The sequence below is a fragment of the Vespa mandarinia genome, chromosome 4 (genome assembly GCF_050613455.1).
Source record: "Vespa mandarinia isolate Hongniang chromosome 4, ASM5061345v1, whole genome shotgun sequence".
Classification (NCBI taxonomy): Eukaryota; Metazoa; Arthropoda; class Insecta; order Hymenoptera; family Vespidae; genus Vespa; species Vespa mandarinia.
Genome location: NC_140813.1, coordinates 2,205,001 through 2,227,500, shown reverse-complemented (window position 1 = coordinate 2,227,500; position 22,500 = coordinate 2,205,001). Strand labels below are relative to the sequence as shown.

At 30.1% G+C, this 22,500-nt stretch overlaps 4 protein-coding genes across 25 annotated transcripts in view; 3 read left to right on the top strand and 1 right to left on the bottom strand.

Moving 5' to 3' along the window:
* LOC118447228 (uncharacterized) overlaps nt 1-4,984 on the top strand; it is a 14,499-nt gene extending 9,515 nt beyond the window's left edge. For 16 of the 18 annotated variants that reach the window (XM_035878930.2, XM_035878946.2, XM_035878944.2 and 13 more), the window contains 2 exons: nt 801-1,186; nt 1,518-4,984. In XM_035878930.2, the coding sequence (XP_035734823.1) occupies nt 801-1,186; nt 1,518-1,991 (860 nt within the window). In that variant the 3' untranslated portion in view covers nt 1,992-4,984. The remainder of the gene's footprint in view (nt 1-800; nt 1,187-1,517) is intronic. The other 2 variants (XM_035878940.2, XM_035878937.2) reach the window with 1 other exon arrangement.
* Nucleotides 4,985-8,020: 3,036 nt separating this feature from the next.
* LOC118447111 (chitobiosyldiphosphodolichol beta-mannosyltransferase) lies at nt 8,021-16,698 on the bottom strand. The gene is made up of 14 exons (XM_085656556.1): nt 16,338-16,698; nt 15,883-16,225; nt 15,548-15,795; nt 15,297-15,470; nt 15,093-15,207; nt 14,789-14,978; nt 9,701-9,728; nt 9,498-9,621; nt 9,249-9,299; nt 9,098-9,172; nt 8,873-9,024; nt 8,698-8,804; nt 8,393-8,621; nt 8,021-8,279 (listed from the first exon to the last, which is right to left on the bottom strand). The coding sequence occupies exons 1-14, from the start codon at nt 16,639-16,641 to the stop codon at nt 8,158-8,160; spliced, it is 2,262 nt and encodes a 753-aa protein (XP_085512682.1). The 5' UTR covers nt 16,642-16,698; the 3' UTR covers nt 8,021-8,157.
* Nucleotides 13,325-14,363, top strand: hoip (NHP2-like protein 1 hoip). The gene is made up of 2 exons (XM_035878619.2): nt 13,325-13,595; nt 13,833-14,363. The coding sequence occupies exons 1-2, from the start codon at nt 13,593-13,595 to the stop codon at nt 14,208-14,210; spliced, it is 381 nt and encodes a 126-aa protein (XP_035734512.1). The 5' UTR covers nt 13,325-13,592; the 3' UTR covers nt 14,211-14,363.
* An 831-nt stretch (nt 16,699-17,529) lies between the features above and the next one.
* Nucleotides 17,530-22,219, top strand: FoxK (forkhead box K). Of its 5 annotated transcripts, none has more exons than XM_035878611.2 (6): nt 17,530-17,975; nt 18,977-19,311; nt 20,117-20,890; nt 20,981-21,240; nt 21,324-21,426; nt 21,544-22,219. In XM_035878611.2, the coding sequence occupies exons 2-6, from the start codon at nt 19,034-19,036 to the stop codon at nt 21,725-21,727; spliced, it is 1,599 nt and encodes a 532-aa protein (XP_035734504.1). In that variant the 5' UTR covers nt 17,530-17,975; nt 18,977-19,033; the 3' UTR covers nt 21,728-22,219. The 5 variants fall into 5 exon arrangements, with proteins under 5 accessions (XP_035734504.1, XP_035734503.1, XP_085512610.1 ...); XM_035878610.2 differs by having other exon boundaries at nt 17,530-18,032; XM_085656484.1 differs by having other exon boundaries at nt 17,530-18,061.
* Nucleotides 22,220-22,500: the final 281 nt, after the last annotated feature.

The following is a 22,500-nucleotide window of genomic DNA, read 5'->3' as shown; positions in this document are numbered from 1 at the left end:
TCACTCACTCTTTCAGAGCCTTTCTCGTTATAAATATATTCATAATTCTTCTGTGTATTATATTTCGAACGATCCATTATTTCAAGAATTGTATTTGCATATATATATATATATATACATACACACATACACACACATGTACATATATATACTTTTTTGCTCGCTAACATTATCATTGCATTTGTCAACTTATTATCTGTCAAATTATTATACATCCTTGATAAAGTTTTAAATTCAAAGATATTGAAAATGATCATATTGTTGTTACTTATATTCATGCACATATCTTCAATTAGAATATGCATTTAGATTTTTGTTGTTTACTAATGAAAGTTCCAAAGACTTTAATCCTCAAATATACACACACACACACACACACACATATGTATATATATGTATATATATGTATCGTTTATATCTGTATACTTATGAATACTAGTAATCTCTTTCTCTAACTGTACAAGCTGACTTTACTCGAATATAAAGTAAGGATTTGGAAATATCGAATGAAAGAGAGAGAGAAAGAGAGAGAGAGAGAGAGAGAAAGAAAGAGAGAGAGAAAAATATAAATGGAAATGTCAAAGGATACGAACGTCACAATCCATCATCTCTTAAATCTGTGTTAGATTCGTTTCGCTCAAATGTGGAGATTCGATAGTTTAGCGAACGATTCGAAATGTTTCATTCGATATTTACCACCGTTCATTGCGTCGGGGAAAATTCGCCTTGTGCAGGATAATACTTTTTATTTGTCTGAATGACGAGTAAAAATTGTGAATGTCGTTTGTGAAACTGTACAGGGGAGACGCCCTTCCGCTGTCAATACTGTCCAAAAGCATTTACGCGTAAGGATCATCTGGTGAACCACGTCAGGCAGCACACGGGTGAGTCACCGCACAAGTGCCAGTATTGCACCAAATCCTTCACGAGGAAGGAACATTTGACCAATCACGTGCGTCAACATACAGGCGAATCGCCACATCGATGCCACTTCTGCTCCAAATCATTTACTCGTAAGGAGCACTTGACGAATCATGTAAGAATCCACACTGGCGAATCTCCGCACAGATGTGAATTTTGTCAGAGAACGTTCACTAGGAAAGAACACCTCAATAATCATCTCCGTCAACATACCGGAGATTCTTCGCATTGTTGTAACGTGTGCTCAAAACCATTTACGAGAAAGGTACGTTGCTTAACTTATGACGAAACAGTGTATTACACAAACGTTTGATTTTCACATAACTTTTCCATCGACTCTTAATTTTATATTATATAATAACTTTTGGATTATTTTATATTATCTCAAATGTTAACAATTTCATCAATTGAAATCAGTTGAAATCAAAAGTCGATAAGAAAAGTTAGATATCTATATCATCGAGCTTCGTTTACTCTTATAATATGACTAATTATTTTTTTCTCTCTTTCTTCCTCCCCCCTCCCCCCTGTCTTTCTCTCTCTCTCTCTCTCTCTCTCTCTCTCTCTCTCTCTTTCTCTCTCTTTGAATTAAATAGGAACATCTCGTAAATCACATGCGCTGTCATACCGGTGAACGTCCATTCGTCTGCACGGAGTGCGGCAAGAGCTTCCCATTGAAGGGTAACTTGCTGTTCCATATGCGTTCCCATAACAAAGGAAGCAACGCTGAGAGACCATTCCGTTGCGATCTCTGCCCCAAAGACTTCATGTGTAAAGGACACTTGGTCTCCCATAGACGATCCCATTCGGACGAACGTCCACACAGCTGTCCAGATTGCGGCAAGACGTTCGTTGAAAAAGGAAACATGTTGAGACATTTGCGTAAACATGCTGCTGAAGGGCCACCAACGCAGGTTAGCACACCGTCTGCTATTCCACAATCTGGAGTTTTACCTATACCAACTGCTGCGGTTTTGGTTGGACATCCATTGGCACCACCAGCTCCACCAGTTGTCCCACAACATACCGTAGTAGTACCAACACCACCTGGAGTTTTAACATCCTATTAAATCAAGTTCGAAAAGAAAAAAAGAAAAAAAAAAGAAGAAGACGTGTCAAGAGAGAAATCGTAACGCCGATGGAGCTTTCTCAAGGTTGTTGTTATATCAGTGTGTTTGATCGACGAATACCAAGAGAGAGAGAGACTGTGTTCCAGATTTCAATGCAAAACTCGAAGTCATAATCACGAGAACGCAGTACTCTTATATCTACCTGTTTTTGAACAGAAAAGTGTCGTTACATGATGAAAATTACTCGGAACTATAATTCTTCGACAGCAGCTAAATATTAATTACCTTAATTTAAAAATAAGGTTTGTCGAACTTTGAACCAAGGAAAAAACGAGACACGATCGTGTTCTACTCGCATCTATCTATCAGTGTATAGATAATATTGAAAGGTGTTTCAATATTAAATACATTTTGCGTGTTGTCGGCGATAGATTATCCAAAGTTTGAATTTGTTTCTATATATCTTTGTATGATAAATATAATAGATTTATATAAGTATAGATACATATATATATATATATATATATATATATATATATATATTATTTACGATTTCATAATTAGATTTTTGTGCAAATGCAGTGCTCAGAACTTCTTCTTCTTCTTCTTCTTCTTCTTCTTCTTCTTCTTCTTCTTCTTCTTCTTCTTCGTAATTCATCGATGCTCATATTATGTTTTAATTTAGTAGTTTTGACAAAGAGTTTATTAAGTATTGATTACAACTTTTATACGTCGTGTGATCATTTCATATCAATTAAAACATTTTTCATCTCTTTGAAATGGGTATTCTTTATGATTGTGGAAGAAGAGAAGAAAGAGGAAAGCTATATCGTGATACGTACCCATCTACATCTAAAAGAGAATCAGTCATTTTAAGAATAGGTGCCGTTACTGCCACTTCGAAATAAATCAAAGAAACAATTGATCACAATGATGAGCTTGTTGAAATGCAAAATTAAGAAACTTTTCTTTTATTTTATTCGTATTTTTATTTTTACTTTTTATTTTTATTTTTATTCTTATTCTTATTCTATTCTAATCTAATCTAATCTATTCTATTCTATTTTATTATTTTTCTTTTTTTCCTTTTTTCAATTATAAATTTTACGAGAGAAAAAAAAAATTTAAGGTTGAATTAATGTATAATTCCTTCGGTTAAGGAAAATAAAAAGAAGAGAGAGAAAAAAAAAAGGAAAAAAGATTTATGTTATTTTGTTACGCACATTGTCTAAGTAGATAAAAAACGTGACAGAGAAGGAACGGTCCTATACGTCTGAAATATTTCGCATGGATTTAAATGTTCATTTTATATAATCTTAAAGAAGGAAAGAAAGAAAGAAGTGAAAAAAAAGAAAAGAAAAGAACAAAAAAGGTTATGCTACTATATTGTTCAAGTGGAGAGAAAAGGAACGGGGGATATAATTACGCGGTGCATTTTATACGCGTAATACATTTTATACGAATTTAGATGGTATATATTCGGATATATAAATACACACTTAGAGGTACCTATTGTCGGGATTTAGAGATAATAAATATTTTCGTTAGTTTTAAAATCTGTTGCGAGATCGAGTGCAATATGGCTAAGCCTTTCTCCGCTTAATATAATGAATCCGTAACAGTTACCCCTCTCTCTCTCTCTTTCTCTTTCCCTCTCTCTCCCCCTCCCCCTCTCTTTCTCTCCCCCTCCCCCTCTCTTTCTCTCCCCCTCTCTTTCTCTCCCCCTCCCCCTCTCTCCTCTCCTCTCTCTTTCTAATACTGAAAATGTTGTATTGATTTCGAGCGAATAAATATAACCGATAAGCGTCGACAACTTAACTAAGTTTTACACATACACGGGGAATAGACTGTTATATTAAAAAAAAAAAAAAAAAAAATTAAAAAAATTAAAAAAAAAATTAAAAAAAAAATTTAAAAAAATAAAAATTAAAAAAAAAATTAAAAAAAAAAATAAGTAAATAAATCAGGGAATTCGGTTATTAAATTTAATTCGCAACGATCGAAGTTAAAAAAAAAAACAAACAAACAAACAAAAAAGAAGCACATTTTGTATCGTCTTATCTAAAAAAAAAAACCAAAAAAAAAACAAAAAAACAACAAAAAGAACAAAAAAAATATATATTCTCTCGATAACACTAGCGATCATTGTATAAGGTCATATATATATATATACATATATATATACATAAATATATATATTCATATATATATACATATATATACATATATATACATATATATATAATATATATAATATATATATATATATATAATATATATATATATATATAGTTCATATTTACTATTAAGATAAATGGAAACGTGCACTTGTTAGTGTGACATCACTGACATTTAGTTACCACGTTGTCTTAATGCAAAACGGACTTTATATTAGATGATATGCGTCTGATTTGTAAAAGAGAAAAATAAATTAGGGTTTTAAGTGACTGTCACATTGCCAGGTTTACATTGATTATAATTATGTATGATATATCATTAAAAATTATTATTATTATTATTATTATTATTATTATTATTATTATTATTATTATTATTATTATTATTATTATTATTATTAATATTATTATTATATCTCGCGTACATATGTCGGTATGGAGTTTACGTGCGTTATAATTACGTTCGATGCTCTTATTAGAGATTTAGAATTAATATAATATATTACGATATAAATATATAAATAAAGATCTATATATATATAAATAAATATATATATATATAAATATATATATATTACTAAATATATTCAAACAGTTAGATATCACTTACTATTTTAAAATATCGAAAAAAAAAGTATATATATATATATATATATAAAACAGGGGACTACAAGCGCGAAGAATTGGGGAGCTTTAATCGCCCTGCGGCTAAATAATATACATACTTCGCTAATGTTCTTCAGAGACAAGAGATAAGAAGAAGAAAAAAAAAAAGCAAAAAAGAAAAAAAAAGAAAAAGAAAAACTATGTGAAAAAGTTCCATAACAGCAGCGTGTGTGTGTCTAATGTTTAAAAGATGCGGACAAGAATATATATGTATAATATATATAAATGCTCGTGCGCGCTTATATATACATTATGTATATATATATAAACGTTATGGATAGAGCATATATAAACATGATGCGATCGTATGTTAATGGACGATAAAGACCGATGATCTATGGGATTATTCATATCTCTGCTATATGATAGTGTAAAGAATTAAAAAAAAAAACCCTAACGTTAACTTGTCATCGCCCCCCACCCCACCCCCCGCCCCCTTACATATTACCGCTAGTAGAATGTAACATGGAATAAAAATTGAAATAATGTTTATATGAATTAATAATAATTAATATTATATATATCATACGTTCTATATATATATATATATATATATATACATATATACATATATATATATACATATATATATATACATATATATATATATATATATATATATATATATATATATATATGTATACACACACAAAAGTAAAACACTAAGAGTTGGTTCATGCTTTTAAGAAAAATTTAGTTGTGAGCTTGTTTAACAAAAAAAAAAAAGAACGATTATAAATAAAAAAGAAACGCAGCTGGCGAAAAATCGAAGACCCGTTTCTTCTCTATGAGTCGAAGCGAAATTCGTCGCGAGTTAAAAGCAAATTTACTTTGAAAATAATAATATGTAAGATCACTTTTGTCGATGTTATCTTTTTTTCTTTATTATCGTTGACAAGTATTGTTCTTTCTTTTTTCTTTTTTTTTTTTTCCTTTTTATTTTTTTTATTTTTTAACTTTTTTTTTTTTTTTTTTTTTTTTCTTTTATTTTTTATTTTTATTTTTATTTTTATTTTCTCTTCGAAAATGCGTTAACCCCCGTTGTATTATGATTTAAGTCGTAACTGCGCGCGCCAATGTCGCCGTCGTCAATGTCGCTCATCTGTCTCTGTAAAACATCGAAAAACAAGTTTCATTCTGATTTCTGATGTTCGATCCTTTAAAGTATGCTACAAAAGTATTTTGGAGGAAATTATAGGGGCAAAAGAGGTTAACATACTATTTTTTTTTTTTTGTTTCTCCCCACCCCCCATTGATATCATATGAACTCCGCGATTAGAAAAATGCTTGTACGTCATAGCTTCGACTCAAAGCGAAATATGGTGAAGGAAAGTTTTCAGAATATGATTTACTTTAGATAGAACAAAATATTATGTATAGAATTTTATTATGCACCATTGTAATATTATGTATCCCAGTTGTGACACAATATACACTGGTGTTATGTTAAATGTGACAAGATTGTGTACGATATTATTACATTTTTCTCTTTTTCTTTATTCCTAAACATATTATAGATAAGAAGAAAAAAAAATTTTTTATATAACATTATTCATATATCATACTAACATCATATAATATTATATATTTCCTGTATAGTTCAAGTTTTAATGAAATAGATAGTATTGATCTTATGACAAATTATTCATTTTGATATATATAAGTCATTTGATAATTATAAATTAAATTGTTGATGTCTCTCTCTCTCTCTATCTCTATTTCTATCTCTATCTTTATCTCTCTAGCTCTCTATTTCTATCTTTCTCTTTCTCCGTTAGAATCTTTAAATCGATGTTTATTTTTTCAAGTTAAACTCAAGAAAAAAAAAATGAAACGTAAAATTAAAAAAATTTCTGTTATAGTTAAATTTTTAAAAAAGAAAAAAGGAAAAAAAAAAGAAAATTTTATTTATTTATTTTATCCCTCATTTAGGAAAAAGTTAATGATCCAAATTAATTGATTCGAAAAGCATTCAAAGTATGAGATATATTTTCTAGATTTCATTGGAAATATTCTTTTCCGGATAAAATGACAAATTGATATATCCCGAAACTTGATATAAATTTTATTATCATTCGTATCAAAATTATAATAAATTACTCTGATCAGTTTCTGATTCAATTCAATTAATAATATTATTATGAGAATGAACTCTTAATTATTTAATACACTGGATACAATTTTTGCATTTTTGTTTTGTTTTATTTTTGTTTAATTAGAGTTAAATTAATACGGAAATGTGACGTATCTTTTTCTAATTAAAAGAAAATATTTTTGTCTCTGGTAATAGGAAAATTTGTTAAATACAATTTACTTCAGACAGAAAACATTGTTTATAGAATTTTATTATATTAATTTTATTATAGTTCGTATTATCGTGATAAAAAATATTACACAATATATCCACTGGTTTTATGCATAAATTTAACAAGATCATTTACAATAATTATGATTATTTTTGGTTAATTCGATTACAATTTATCGGCAAAGGTGAAGGGAATTAGAGATTAAAATAAAATAAAAAATAAAAATGATCCCTGATTATATAGAATACAAAGTAAAAGTATTATAAAAATATTAAATAAAAACATAAAAAAATGCTGGATAATTATTAATTAAACGTAAGACTATTTCCTCGGGATCAATTTGATGTTCATTTTTCGTTTTTTTGAGCTAAGATTAGAAAAAGAAAAATCAAAAATAATATTTTTTATAATTAACAAATCAAAAAAGGTATTCTAATTTCAATGAAAATTATCGACATTGTTTTATCTCTATCATAAAATATTTTTTGATTATTTGTTTTGTTAAAACATTGACTTTTTTTTTAATATTGTTAACTTCGTCTCTTCTTCACGCTACCGCGTTTTGATCGTGCACTTAATCGATTGTGCGATGCAACGATAAATAGATCAAATAATAAAATGGTAAATCGATTTCAATACAATATAGTACAGATATATATATATATGTGTTTAAATGTATGTATGTATACGATTATACTAATGACATATAGTGCTTAAATATTAATTCGATTATGATAACATTTAAATATTGACTTTGGTAATATCGCATAATCTATATAAAGCAAGAAAAAAGATATTAAGTGAGAATTTTATCGCAAATTAAAAGATTTATTATATTTTTATTATGTTTGTTTACATAGATATATATATATATATATTCAATAGCAATGCAAAAGCATTCAACATGAAAATTCACACATTAAATCTAAGAAGATTATTTCCAATTATTATTATTATTATTATTATTATTATTATTATTATTATTATTATTAGTATTATACTGTTCTAGAATATAGATTAAAATAAATAAACTTGTTCGTAAGGAAATCCTTTTATTCTTGCATAGTATGTTTGATAATTATAAATTAAACTCTCGGCTTCTTCCGTAGAATTCGTAAATTTGTGATTATTTTTTCGAGCTAAATCAAATTTAAAAAAAAAAGAAAAAAACAAATGAATAAATAAATCAAACGAGATATTAGTATAATTTCTTTTATAATTTAATCTAAGAGAAGATATCTCATTACTTTACCTTCATTTACGAAGAAATTAGCAAAATATTGACTGACTTCAATGGCGTCAGAAGTATGTGGTATATTTTTGCCATTTATCCACTCGTAAATATTTTTTTCCGGATGAAATTGTAATCCATAAAAAGGCCTATTAAAATGTTCCAAGCTAGATATAAATTTTACGTCGTCTTTGGCTACGTTTTGGGAGATTATCCGGAAAGTATTATTCAATTTAACTCTTGCCAGTTCCTGCGCATTATTAATACATAATGAGGTCAATTATTTTGACTTAGTCAATAATAATAAAGTGGCAAAGAACTCTAACCTTTTTCGTTATACAATACATATGAAAATTAATAGTGACATTCTGCTTTTTCAAGATATCTATGATATCTGATGATGCGTTTTTAAACAATCTTGATTCTCTATAACCTGAAAATACATTTTATTTTATTTCTTTATTTTTTAATTTTATTAATTATTAATTATTCAACGCTAACCTGTACTGAAATTCAAATGTAGAGCTTGTGATTGGCTATTACAATTGATTCTATGTTCTACTTTGTTAGCTGCTACGTATGTTAATAATTCGAATCCTAAACATATTCCTAAAATTGGAAAATATTCTTTTTCGTTTATTTTCTCGACGATTCTAAAAAGTAATTTCTTGTTGAAGTTTAACAAAAATACAAAATTCTTCATTGACAACATTTCAAAATTTATACCGATAAATCTTATAGCCCGCCTCAGCATATCCTTTACTATTATTAAAACGTGTAGCTCCACCTGGCCATAGAATTCTAAGAACACAAATGTTTTTTTTTTTACGCTATTTAATTGTTTTATTATTGTTCGTATTATTGTTCAAAAATTTACCCATTTAATTTTCGAAGTATATTTTCGTAATATGTTTTACTTTTTCCGATCCTATAATAAAGATACAAATTTTTATTATACTTTTTTTTCTTTTTTTTTTCCAATTCTTTTCTATAATAACGAAATAATATTTGGATTAAGTATTACATATAATACTTCATTTAATATATATATAAAATAAAATATTTTATATTTAACATGAGTATATATATATATATATATACTACTTAAATATAAAATATTTTTTACCAAATTGGTACCACTCTTGCACCGGCACCTTCAACAAATTTAACATAAGACGAAGCTATATAACTACTGAATTTCCCATTAGTAGTATGATTCAATTTAGGACCAATTTCTTGCGATAAAATACCTTATAGAGATATAAAATAAGAAAAAGAAATTAAAATGTTCGATGTAAAAAAGGAAAAGAAATTTTGATTAATACTCACCGATGATTGGTCGATTATTAAGAACAGCCTTTCCATTAATAACATTATGTATAATGAAAACTGGCAAGATTAAAAAAACGATTAGGATTTTACCGAAAATTGTCGACATTATTTTATCGCTATTAAATATTTTTATATTATATTTTTTATTTATTTATTTATTTATTTATTTATTTTTTTTTTTTTTTTGTTTAACGTATACGTATACGTATTAATCTTTTTTCTAATATTTTTTTTTTTTTTATTTTATATCTCCTTGATAATAGCTCACGATTCTTATTCAGCACTTAGTCGACTAAGTTGACCAGTCAATGCGAAACAATGATGAATTGATAAGATATAATGCTGACGAAACACATAAGAGATATACATTTATATATATTATAACATCTATATATAATGTTTGCGTTTAAATGTTCATTTACATATATAATATCACGTGATCGTATCGTGATCCGATCCTATACTGAAATCAAATTGATTATTATAGATTTATATGTAACACTTTAATACATTATTCCATGTCACTTCCGTCATTGTCCATGGTCAGACCTCATTCGGTTACATTTCATAGCTTACTCATATTTTGATTTGTTTTCCGATCTCACCACCAGAGGCAGTACCATAGCACGGACTTGTATAAATGTGTCTGAACGTATCTTATCTTTGTATGACGTTATAATGTTTGATTTGAGAAATTGACTGATACGTTCATTAATACGTTCCGTGCCAAGCCATTTTTGCCTGACTTGTCGTTCAGGCCATTTGATATTTTGACTAAAGAAAAAAATGACTGCGTGTACCACCGGTGGTACACGTGGCACGGAACGTGTTAATTAACGTACATTGACTCATTCATAAACGGCATATATATAATATGCATTTGTATACAAATCTTATCTATTATTTTACGCTTGAAATATATATAATTATAGTGACAACTATGGGGACAATTTATGAACTACAAGGACAAATGGGATTACACTTTATCCATAATGCACTTATCGTATCATTTTATAAGCTTAGGTTTAAAATGGATTTGAATCCGATAATGTTGAATAGGCTATATATTCACATTTTTCATTCTCTCACATTTATATTTTTTTTTCTTTTTTTTTCTTTTTTTCTTTTTTTTTTTTTTTTTGACTGATGGCAGATTTCTTGCAGTAAAACGTATTAAAAATAAAAGGCAAATCTATGAGCGTTCATTTATTTTACGATATATTTATGTGTAAAGAATAAATAAATATTATACATAATAGATATGTATAATAACTGATGTCATATAAAGTTACGTCAAAGAATAAGATTTTGTCGAATAATTTGTAAAAAAAAAAAAATAAAAATTAGTGAATACTCTTATATATTAAATATTGTTTTATATAAGTACACTCTATGTGCGTGCGCGCGCACGCGCGTGTGTTTGTAATTTTCAAGCTAAAAATTGAATTTTCGTGCGAATAAAATAAAGTCTCCGATAGGACTTTTAATCGTATCTGTGAACATTCACAGTGAGTATTAGAATAACGATGACTCTAAGTTGAAATCTGATGATGAGTTAACCGAGAGTTATGGCTTTCAATGTTATTTGAGCGAAGATTAATCTTTCTGCTTACAAATAATAGGATCATTGTAATATCGGCAGCTACATGTACTCCACTACAAGATAATATCGTTCGTTTATTCTGAATTTCGAACAATACAACGAAATCCACGATAGGATTTTTAATGGTGTCCGCGAACATTTGCGTTTGTGTGCGTCCGCCGACACGCGCGCAAACGTTTTCCCTAGACTTTTCATATTTTCGCATAAAAATCGATAATGAACCAAGTCATTCTACGATACATGAAATTCATTCAATCATAGATGAATTATATCCCTCGATAATTCAAGCCTAGAAAAAAAAGAAGAGAAGGAAAAAAACAGAAAGATGAAATGTGCGCGTACGTGAACTTGAAACAAGAGATGAACATATTGAATATCGCTCAATGATCTCTCAATGATTCTTGAGAAAGAAGAAGAAAAGATATATGAGATAGAAAAGAGAATTGGAGAAAGAAAATAAAAGAGAACTAAAGGTGGATATATTGAATATTGCTTGACTTGATCAAAATCGAAGATGAAGAAAAAGAGAAGAAATATGAGATAGAAATGAGAGCTGAAGAAAGAAAAGTAAACGGAAGAAAGATAAGAAAAGAAAAGAAAATGAAAAGCGAATATATTTAAGGGATGCAGCTCTACACAATGCTGAGACTGAAACTCGTAAAAAGGCCCACACCCATGGACCCATTCCATTGGTCCCACTTGAGACTTATAAATAATAATTAATAAAAATAAATGAGAATAAATAGAAATGACAGCGAATATAAATCTTCTCTAAGAAATTATTTTAGAATTCTACTATTAGTTAATCGTTTGATTAACATAATTCGAATATGATTAGCAATGTAAAATGGAAGTAAAAGAAGTTAATGTTTAATTGGAATTAGATTGAAAAGATATTGGGAAAGTTTTAAAATATGCAGCCATTCACTCGGTTGCAATTGCATCCTATAAGATTTCATCACATTGCAAGTTCATCTACCGACCCAGTTTTCACTATGTGGAAGTTATTGCATACAGAAATCCACGAACTACCGATGACTCTACTTTTATTTCTACCAAACGCACGATTGCAATAAAGTCCTGAAACAGAATAATACAAATAAAATTATTAGTCATTGTTGTAATAAGAAAATGTATGATATAACGAGATCAAAAATTTTTAAATATTAGAATTTTATAATAAAATTATTTTAACTTTCTCGCGCGTTTCCATTCTTTTAATATTTAAACGAATTTACTATTGTTTAAATATTGTATCGTATTTCGAGTACATTAAAGATTGTTTAAATAATTATAAAATTATCGAAAATATTAATTTATAAGTTTGCACCTTTAGAAATGGAAGTGTTTCTATATTTACGCGTAGGAATTCAAAAGAAAATTAATTGTCAAAGTTAATTAAAAAACCGAATATATTTATATTATACAAGGCTAAATACCTTGAGATAAAAATTTTTATCTATTGGAATTTTATATTTTGTATTTGTGTAATAAATTGATAATACTTAATAAACATGCTATAAGCTAATAAGCAGATCGTTATGAGTCAAGATTTAAGAATATATATAATTTTCATTGTACGACGTTAGAAAACCTAGCGGCAGAATTTCGTACTTTGTATCGATATAACAGGTCGTTAACTCGTATCGATAACAGTGTTGCCAAATGTATTTACCAAACGAGTGAATACGTGACGTTTAATCTTTTCCTCTACAACAACGCTTTTTACGTCACGTGACATTTGATCTGTTTTATGATACGTCGTCGAGTTTCTAACGTAACCTAATCCTAGTAACTAATTATTACTAATACTACAATTTATTCTCTTTTTTCTTTTAATCTTGAGCTATAATAAATTGACTTATAAGAAGATATTTCGATGATCTAGAAACTTTTAGATAATCATTAGTATTACATAAGTACCAATGAAAAATGACGCTTAAAATTATGCTACAAGGCTGCCATCTAAACGAAAACTATAGATATAAAGAGTATATATAGTATTGTATAGATATAAAGAGTATTATTCTATATACGATTTATCTTTTGGACACCCGGCTTGTATATTGTAATTGACAAAGCGAATTATAATTCTTTGTTACTGTTACGCCGTCTAGAATTGATTGAATCATATGTACAGTATAAATAAAATTCGTTGAATATTTGGAATTCCTCAGTGAAGCGATTTAAAATATTAATCGCCGAGAGGATAGATTATTAATATTATTTATACCACATAATATATATCTTATATATTTAATTTTAATTATTGTTATAGAAATAAAAATGGTAAGATTTCTGTATTTGCCTGTGTATATATATATATATATATATATATATGTATGCTTGAAACATTTTATAAAGATTACATATTTTGAGGTTAATTTTCTCACATGGACATAAATAATTTATACTTAAATGTATGATTTATAAAACATTATGCTTCATTATGTAAATTTGCAAAATAATTTTATGTATGTATTGTTTTTTTTACTTTTTTTTTTTTTTTTTTTTTTTTTTTTATAGGAAGAAGTTAATCCAAAAGCATATCCTTTAGCGGATGCAACTCTAACTGCAAAAATTTTAAATCTCGTAAAACAAGCTGTTGATTATCAACAATTACGGAAGGGTGCTAATGAATCAGCGAAAACTTTAAATCGTGGCCTTTCAGAATTTATCGTAATGGCTGCGGATGCTACACCATTAGAAATTCTCTTGCATTTACCGTTGTTATGCGAAGATAAGAATGTACCTTATGTTTTCGTCCGTAGTAAACAAGCTTTAGGTCGTGCTTGTGGAGTATCTAGGCCAGTTGTAGCCTGTTCTGTTACAGTTAATGAAGGATCTCAATTGAAGCCACAAATACAAGCTATACAACAAGAGATAGAACGTCTATTGGTTTAAGTTATATCTCTGTTCATTGTACAAATTCATATACAATTCAAGGAACGAGTTTTTGATTCACTTTTGTATATATAGATATTTTTATCTCATTTATATGTCCGATGTAACAATAATTATTAATTATATTAAAATTTTCAATAAACAGTAACAAAATTGTTTTCTTTGTATCTTCAAAACTAGTCTAGATTTTTATATTATATATACATTTTCTCTTTGTATATACAGTATTAGATATTAATGGTCATTGGAATGATTCGTTCTACGTTTTAAATTACAATATAATATGTATTTATATTGCACAAGGCCAACAAATATCTATATGAAAATTTTCAAATATATATAATAATTTAAAATAACTTAAAAAGAATATTATTTCATTTTTGTATATTTTAGAATTAAAATATACTCAATCGAAAAAGTATATTACTCAGATATTATTTTATAGTTTTTTAATTTATTTAAAAAAATAATATGTTTAAGTAAAGATAACTTTTATTTTTATTTCTATTATATTAATTTAAATAATTACATTTTATTAGAAGAGGAAATAAAAATTATTAGTTAAAACAAGGTAGTACATTTAAAGACCAATTATCGTGCCAACGAATTTCTTGAAATTTACACAATTCATTTTGAAATTTTTTATGAATCTTTTTTTGCGATTCATTAATGGGAAACCGTAGAAACCATGATTTCAACTGTGCAGCTAATTCTTTCTCATTCGAGAAAACATAACCATTTTCATCGTGTTTTACTAATTCTGATAAACTAAAAAAATTATAATCAATTACAATGAAATTTTATTATTCGATTATGTGTATATATATATAAATATATATATATATATATATATATATATATATATATATGTACAATACATACCATGTAAAATTATATGCGCAAACAGGAAGGCCACATCCAAACATATCAACCACTTTCATTGGTAAATCTGATCCACTAGAAGATATATGAAGGCATATACCTAAATCTGCGCTAGCTATTAGAAATATTAAATTATGAAAATAATTATCTTCATTTTGAGAGATCATAAAATAATTTGTTATATCATATAATATTTCAACAGACCCAACATTTTGGGATATTCTTCATTCTCCAACCATGGCATGACAATTGTAACATGTTTCCAATTCTTCAACTTTATAATGGCAGTATAAAATTCTTTTAACGGTCCTTTACCCGTTATTACACATATTAAGTCTGGTAGATTTGCATTTTTATCATCACAATCACTTTCATATTCTACAATTAAAAATAACATCAAGAAATATATGACGGTATATATGTTAAAATATTACGTTAATTATTATATCAAAAACCTTGCAAAGCATTTATAAGTATTGTAAAATCCTCATCTTCTGTCCAACTTGTGCTGGATATAATAAATCCTGGTCTTACAGGTAATAAATTTACTTCTTCTGCTGAACTCTCAGTAAAAATTGTAGAATTTTCTTTATTTCCACGAAAGACTTCATACTTTTTACTTAATTGTAACAAAAACTCATGTTTATCTGTTAGTGAGATTGGTTTAAAATAACTTGCTGGACGATCATACAAAACATGTGCTCTAAAAAAGAAGTAACACAATAATAAATGAATTTATAAATGAAAATATAGATGTCTTCTCTAATATAACATTTTTAATAATACAAACTCAATTCCCCATTGCTGTTGTAAATATTCTTTCATAGCTTTGGTAACGCAAAAATTATAATGTGCTCTGATTCCAAAATACATCTCGATAAACTTTGCTATATTTACAATAACATGATCCTTCCCTAAGTTTAATGCCATTAAGGAATGTGCATAATTATGCCAGTCAATGATAAACTTGGCTTCGCTTAAGATACAAAAAAACCAACATATTGGAATTGTAGGTATGGCTGGTGGATTTTGTATTAAAATGTAATTTGATATATTTTTAGAAAATAATACAAATGTAAGCGTAAAGCTTTGCCAAAGTACTTTTACGATATAATGCAAAACGATAGGTAAAGCTGAAACATTAGAAGAAAAATAAGTGCATTATGATACATGGTATATAGTTTAATAATTTATTTATTTTAACAAAAGTATTCCTTATAAAACAAAACAAAAAAAAATCCATACTATTTTCCAATGATGGAGGATGCGAAAGATAATGTATAGTTATACGTGGATTATCTTTAATTTCGTTTAATGGAGATGTACCAGGATAACCTATAAAATCCACGTTGAAACCTTCCTTTGCAAAGGATAACGCATGGTACTGCATACGTGGACTTCTTCCCAAATCTCCAAAAACAACGATGGATACATTTTTAATTTCTTTGCAATAATTAATCCATAATCTACGTATTATTAATATTATCAATGATATTCCACACAGCAAATATAATATGTTCATTATAATTTTAAATATAATACTACACATTGAACCGGTACGAAACTGACAGCATCAACATATATAAGTGAACTCCATGATGCTACAGATTAAACAATTGCAATTGCATGCGTGTAAACATTTTTTTTTTTTTTTTTTTTTTTAATTATAAATATTATCACATTTATAATATATTAATAATTGTTTATTATTTATCAATACGATCAAATTTAAGAAAATTTTGTATTCTTTTATTGTCATTGGTTAACGAATTTATATCGGTCTCCTTTATTGGTTAACAAGGATTGACAAGTTATTTACTTCTTTTAATGTCAAATATTAATTATATATTAATTTAATTATTGTATAATGATATTCGTTAATACTCATTAAAATTATAATCAACTATAAATAGGATTCGAAGCCTTTAAAAATATTTCACGTACATTAGGACCATTTATATATATTTGATAATTTTCATAAATATTAGATTGTAGAAATTAAAAGAAATACATAATTATTATAAACGTTAGGATTATTATTTATTTAGAAAAATTTACAAATTCGAAATATACGATATAAATATAATAAATTATTATACCTAAAATCGTTCGGTATAATAAAATGATATTAAACGTATTTGTTTTCGTTTACATATAAATTATATTAAAGAATTCTGTTTATCGATGTTATGTTCTTAAAAACGATTTCGTCTTTGATTATACAATGTAGCCTTTGTTAATGAATAAGGAATGTAAAAAAGATGAAAGAGAGAGAGAAAGAGAGAGAGAGAGCGAGAGAGAGTGAGAGAGTGAGAGAGAGAGAGAGAGAGAGAGAAAAAGGAAAAAAACAAAACAAACAATTACAGTGATTACGAATTAGGCGCCATATCTCTAATCGGTCGGTGAGGAAAATAAGACGTAGCGCTTAAAGCAGCTACATACTTCCGTTTCCCTTTTCGGCCATTACGGTTCTTAGCAGAAGACGTTAAACGGGGAGTGAATCTTCCCGTGAGATGTTTGAAGAACGTTATATTATCTCAGCTCGTGGAGGGGCTAAAAAGAGATAAAAGAAATATTGTAGGCGTAAAATATATGAAGGATCGAAGTTGTTTGAAAAATCGAAAAGAGGTTATGTCGTTCGCATTCGAGTTACCGAATGATGGCGGTCGTCGCATTCACGGTCAGACGGCGCGTTTAAACGGAGCGCCGCACGCGCGTTCGCGTCACGTGGTGACCACCCACGTTTCGGATTTGTAAGTAAACAAGGAGGGAAGAAAATATTTGTGTCCGAAGAACCGACGTGCGTATATAAACGTTGGCCGACCCTGCGTCCTGATTAACATTACAACGAGGCAAGAAAGAAAAAAAGAACAGAGAAACAGAGTGAGAGAAACACGTCTTTCCTAATCAAACGTTTATTTCGCCGACGAGGAGTAATAGGTGCGCGCGAGTGTTTGCCTGTGTGCGAGGTGAATGTGTGTGTTTATACGTTTCACTCTTCTTCCCTCGTACGTATGTATGTGTACGTATGTGTATATATATATATATAGATGTATATATATGCATGTATGTATGAGTATATGATGCACATATATATACATATATATATATATCCTGTCTCTGTAATATATTTACACACCGGGTTATAGACAGCGTCAACGAAAAGAAGGAAAAGAAATCCTATATAAAAATTGTTTACGTATTAATGATTAAATTTTAAAAGTTGTACTCATAAATGATGTCAACTATTTGGATGGATCCTTTAAAACTGATATTTTCTCATTATCTTCTCTTTAATTTTCATTCTCTACGGGTCCTATATCTCTCTTTCTTTCGTTCACTTTATGTGCGCGCTTGGCCGCACGTTAATGTATTGGTGTGTATCTGAGCGCCTCTGGTGTGCTCCCTCTCTATCCTACTACACACGTCCGTCTGTCTTCCCGTCTCTCTATAACACCCTATTCCTATTGCCCTTCGTTCTATTCGTCTCTCTTCATTCGTCAATTCTTTCGCATATATACCTATTTGTCTATTTAGTCGATTTACCTATCTATTCGAGCAAAGAATCTTTCTCTCCTATCTCTAGCGACCTATCTATCCGCTACTGCCGTGTCTCTCTCTCTCTCTCTCTCTGCTCGCTCGCTCGCTCGCTCACTCACTCACTCACTCACTCATTCTCCATCTCGTTCGCTCCTTCTTCTCTCTTTCTCTCTCTCTCTCTCTCTCTCTCTCTCTCTTTCTCTCTCTCTCTCTCTCTCTCTCTCTCTTTCTCCCTCCCTCCTTCCGTCTTGTTCGAGAGCTCGTTCGCTCGCTTGCTCGTTCGTTCGCTCGCTCGCTCGCTCGCTCGCTCGCTCGGTACTATGTCTACGTACTCTCGCACTCAGGAGAGCGACGCGTGGGCCCTCCTGGCACTGAAGTCGGCACCGGCCAGTCCGACGAAGATGCAGTGGAATCCAGAGGCAAAGGGTGCGCCGATCGCGCGGCTCGAAGGTCGGGAATTCGAGTACATGGTTAGGCAGAGACGCATCACCATCGGTCGAAACAGCAGCAAGGGTGAGGTCGACGTCAACATGGGCCACTCCAATTTTATCTCGCGCCGACACCTCGAGATCTTCTACGATCATCCGTTCTTCTTTATGACCTGCAACGGCAAGAACGGCGTCTTCGTCGATGGCGTGTTCCAACGTAAGGGCGCACCTGCCTTTCAATTGCCAAAAACGTAAGTTCCCTTTATTTTCTCATATTTTCATTTTAAAAATTTCATTGTGTTAACCTGTCTCTTTTCCACGTTGAATCCTTATGCATTTACAACGTTTAATCACTTAAGAAAGTATCTCTCTCTACATATATATTTACTGTTTGCTTGCACATTTTATTTCATTATAATTTTAATGGTACTGTTTATGTGGAGTGTGAATAAATATATATGCTTTGGCCAATGTTACATTTTGACCAGAATTAATAAGACAAATGGCCATGTTCTATTGATGAGTTTGTGCTAGTGATAAAATATAGAATTGCTTTCAAGTCTTTCATTTCTTTTCTCTTTTTCTTTTCCTCTTTTTTTCTTTCTTTCTTTCTTTCTTGCGCAGCATCAAGCCAAAGATTTTCATGAGTTAATATTTTCTTGATTGTTTGTAAATATTGGTAACTGTCAAGATTATGATAAATAAACATATAATGGCATAGTATACTTACCTTTTTGCTATTTTCAAAGCGACAATGTGTTTATTGTGTATGTTATATGTATCTTTCTATATATAATATTATTGTTTGTCCTTCATTTCAAAAACAGATACATTTTAAGGTTGGAATAAATAAGTATAAAAACTATTTTGCGCGCGCGCGCGCGCACGTACACACACACACACACACATACACATACACACACAGATATGACACAAGAATATCTATAAGTATCAAGCAATGTCATTTGTGTTATTGATATTAGAAGATGTACTTATGCGTAAGTAAATAATATTAGTATTTAACACATGATAATAGTAGAACTTTTTAAATTCCAGGTGCACATTTAGATTTCCAAGTACAAATATAAGACTTGTGTTTCAATCCTTGGTGGATGAACAAGAGCAAGGTAATGTACGTGTACCATCTCCTCCCAAACAGAGAGTGCCACTACCACCTCTACGTATAAATATACCTGATACGGGATATAGTAGTCCCTTTCCTTCTCCTACGGGAACCATAAGTGCTGCTAACTCCTGTCCAGCCAGTCCACGAGCAGGTCAGGGTAGAAGAAATATTTCGGCGGATTTACAAATGGTAGCGGCGTATGCTGCGGCGGTCGCGAATGATCCACAAAATTCTGGAATGGAGAGGCACGAGGGAACCCAAAGTTCCAGTAGGCAAATCAGTCCTGAACCTGGGACTGAGCAGCGTTATAGGGGTAGCAGTAGTTCGGGTCCAAACGGTACAACGGCACATTATAGTCCACCAAAAGATGACTCTAAGCCTCCGTACTCTTATGCTCAACTTATCGTTCAAGCGATAGCATCTGCGCCGGACAAGCAGCTCACGTTGTCAGGCATTTATTCGTACATAACAAAAAATTATCCTTACTATAGAACTGCCGATAAAGGATGGCAGAATTCTATTAGACATAATCTATCATTAAATCGTTACTTTATAAAAGTACCAAGAAGTCAAGAGGAACCTGGTAAAGGTTCTTTCTGGAGGATAGACCCACAGTCCGAAGCAAAGTTAATAGAGCAAGCCTTTAGACGAAGAAGACAAAGGGGAGTACCTTGTTTCCGAGCTCCATTTGGATTATCCTCAAGGTATACCGATATAATATATATCTTTATTTATTACTTGTGATTGATTTTTTTTTATCAAATGATATATCATTCTCATCTTTAAATTAACAGAAGTGCACCTGCGTCTCCGTCTCATGTGGGAATTAGTGGTTTAATGACACCGGAATGCCTGAGTAGGGAAGGTTCGCCAGGACCTGAAACATATCCTGATAATTCTGTTCCTTCTCCAGCTGGTCATCTCACGAGTCAGTCTGCACCAGGATCACCGGGACATCCATATGCGCCGTCTTCCCAACAATCCCATAAAGGACGTTTGGTACAACAAATTACTGTTGTCACCAATGGCGTAAGTGGAGACGCAGCGAGGGAAGGTATCTATACATTTTGAATTCGTTAATACATTATTTATATATTTGCGATTATCAATGGAAAAACTTTTTTATTTCAATTGTAGAAAAATATTTGGTGCCTGGAAACATAGTAGAGGAGCATTCTTTATCTCCGGCTGGACAATACAGCCCAGCTCCTGTTATTGTACAAACAACATATAATTACAGGTATATTTTCTAATATATTATATACAAGATTAGACATGACGTTTCTAATATATTATTTACAAGATTAGACATGAAACGTATATCCATCTATAAGAGTCCTTTTAATTTACCTTTTAGTGGAAGCTTTATCGGCCCTGACGCAGGCGTTGGGGTTGGGAAAAGAGCACACGACGAATCAGATAGTTCACCTGGTTCTCCAGCTCCGCTTGCCATCGTTGAAAGTCCCGAGCCTCTCGAGCATCAGCAACAACAACAACAGCAGCCAAAACGTCAACGTGTGCATGACGTGGATGATCATTGAACTATTATCCTAGCATCCCACTTCGTAGAACATTATTACATTACATTATTTGCCTATTACCAGACACACAGCCAAGTTCTCTTTTCCTTTTAACGCATAACTGCTTTGGACGGCACACGGTGGAGCAAATATCCGGTTATAACGTTTTAAGAGAGGTAAATCGTACTGCGTTATTAAATGAAAAAAAAAAAGAAAAAAAACTTATTTTGTTCGGACCACATCAGCGAGAGGATTATTCCTCAAGGAAGCATCAATCAATTTATTGGGAAAGTGCAACTTCTGTTATTTTTTCTAAAAAGAAAAGTATATATATATATATAGAAAAAAAAAAAAAAAGAAAAACCACACATACACACACACACAAACAAAAAAAAAACAAAAAAGATTTCATGTTACAAACGATACAGACGCAAAAGTCTCCAATAATTTTTCATATTTTGTAGTATACCGATTAATGTGTATAAAAGTATATACATAGCATTGTATTTTTCACTTGACAACTTATCAATTAAAAGCACGAAAGAGTCAGGGATAAATATCACAAAACTTGAAATTGAAGCGCGAATGAAAGCCTTTTTAGCATGTCGTTTAGAGCGACGGATGGACGATTGTGTAAATCAAGGTACATTTGTCTCGTTGGCAACCAATAAAAAAAAAATAATAAAAATAATATATATATATATACACACACACACACGCACACGTGAAAGAAGAGAAGAAAGAAAGAGCAAGAAACAAAAGGAAAAAAAAAATACAGGAAAACACATCAATCG

Coding starts and splice junctions, on each gene's coding strand:
- LOC118447111 (XM_085656556.1), bottom strand. CDS start 16,641: ATGTGTAGTATTATATTTAAAATTATAATGAACATATTATATTTGCTG. Junction 16,226..16,337: donor TCCTCCATCATTGGAAAATA/GTATGGATTTTT, acceptor CTAATGTTTCAG/CTTTACCTATCGTTTTGCAT. Junction 9,622..9,700: donor TAATAATCGACCAATCATCG/GTGAGTATTAAT, acceptor TATCTCTATAAG/GTATTTTATCGCAAGAAATT.
- FoxK (XM_035878613.2), top strand. CDS start 18,437: ATGTGCGCGCTTGGCCGCACGTTAATGTATTGGTGTGTATCTGAGCGC. Junction 20,891..20,980: donor CCATTTGGATTATCCTCAAG/GTATACCGATAT, acceptor TTAAATTAACAG/AAGTGCACCTGCGTCTCCGT. Junction 21,241..21,323: donor TGGAGACGCAGCGAGGGAAG/GTATCTATACAT, acceptor TTTCAATTGTAG/AAAAATATTTGGTGCCTGGA.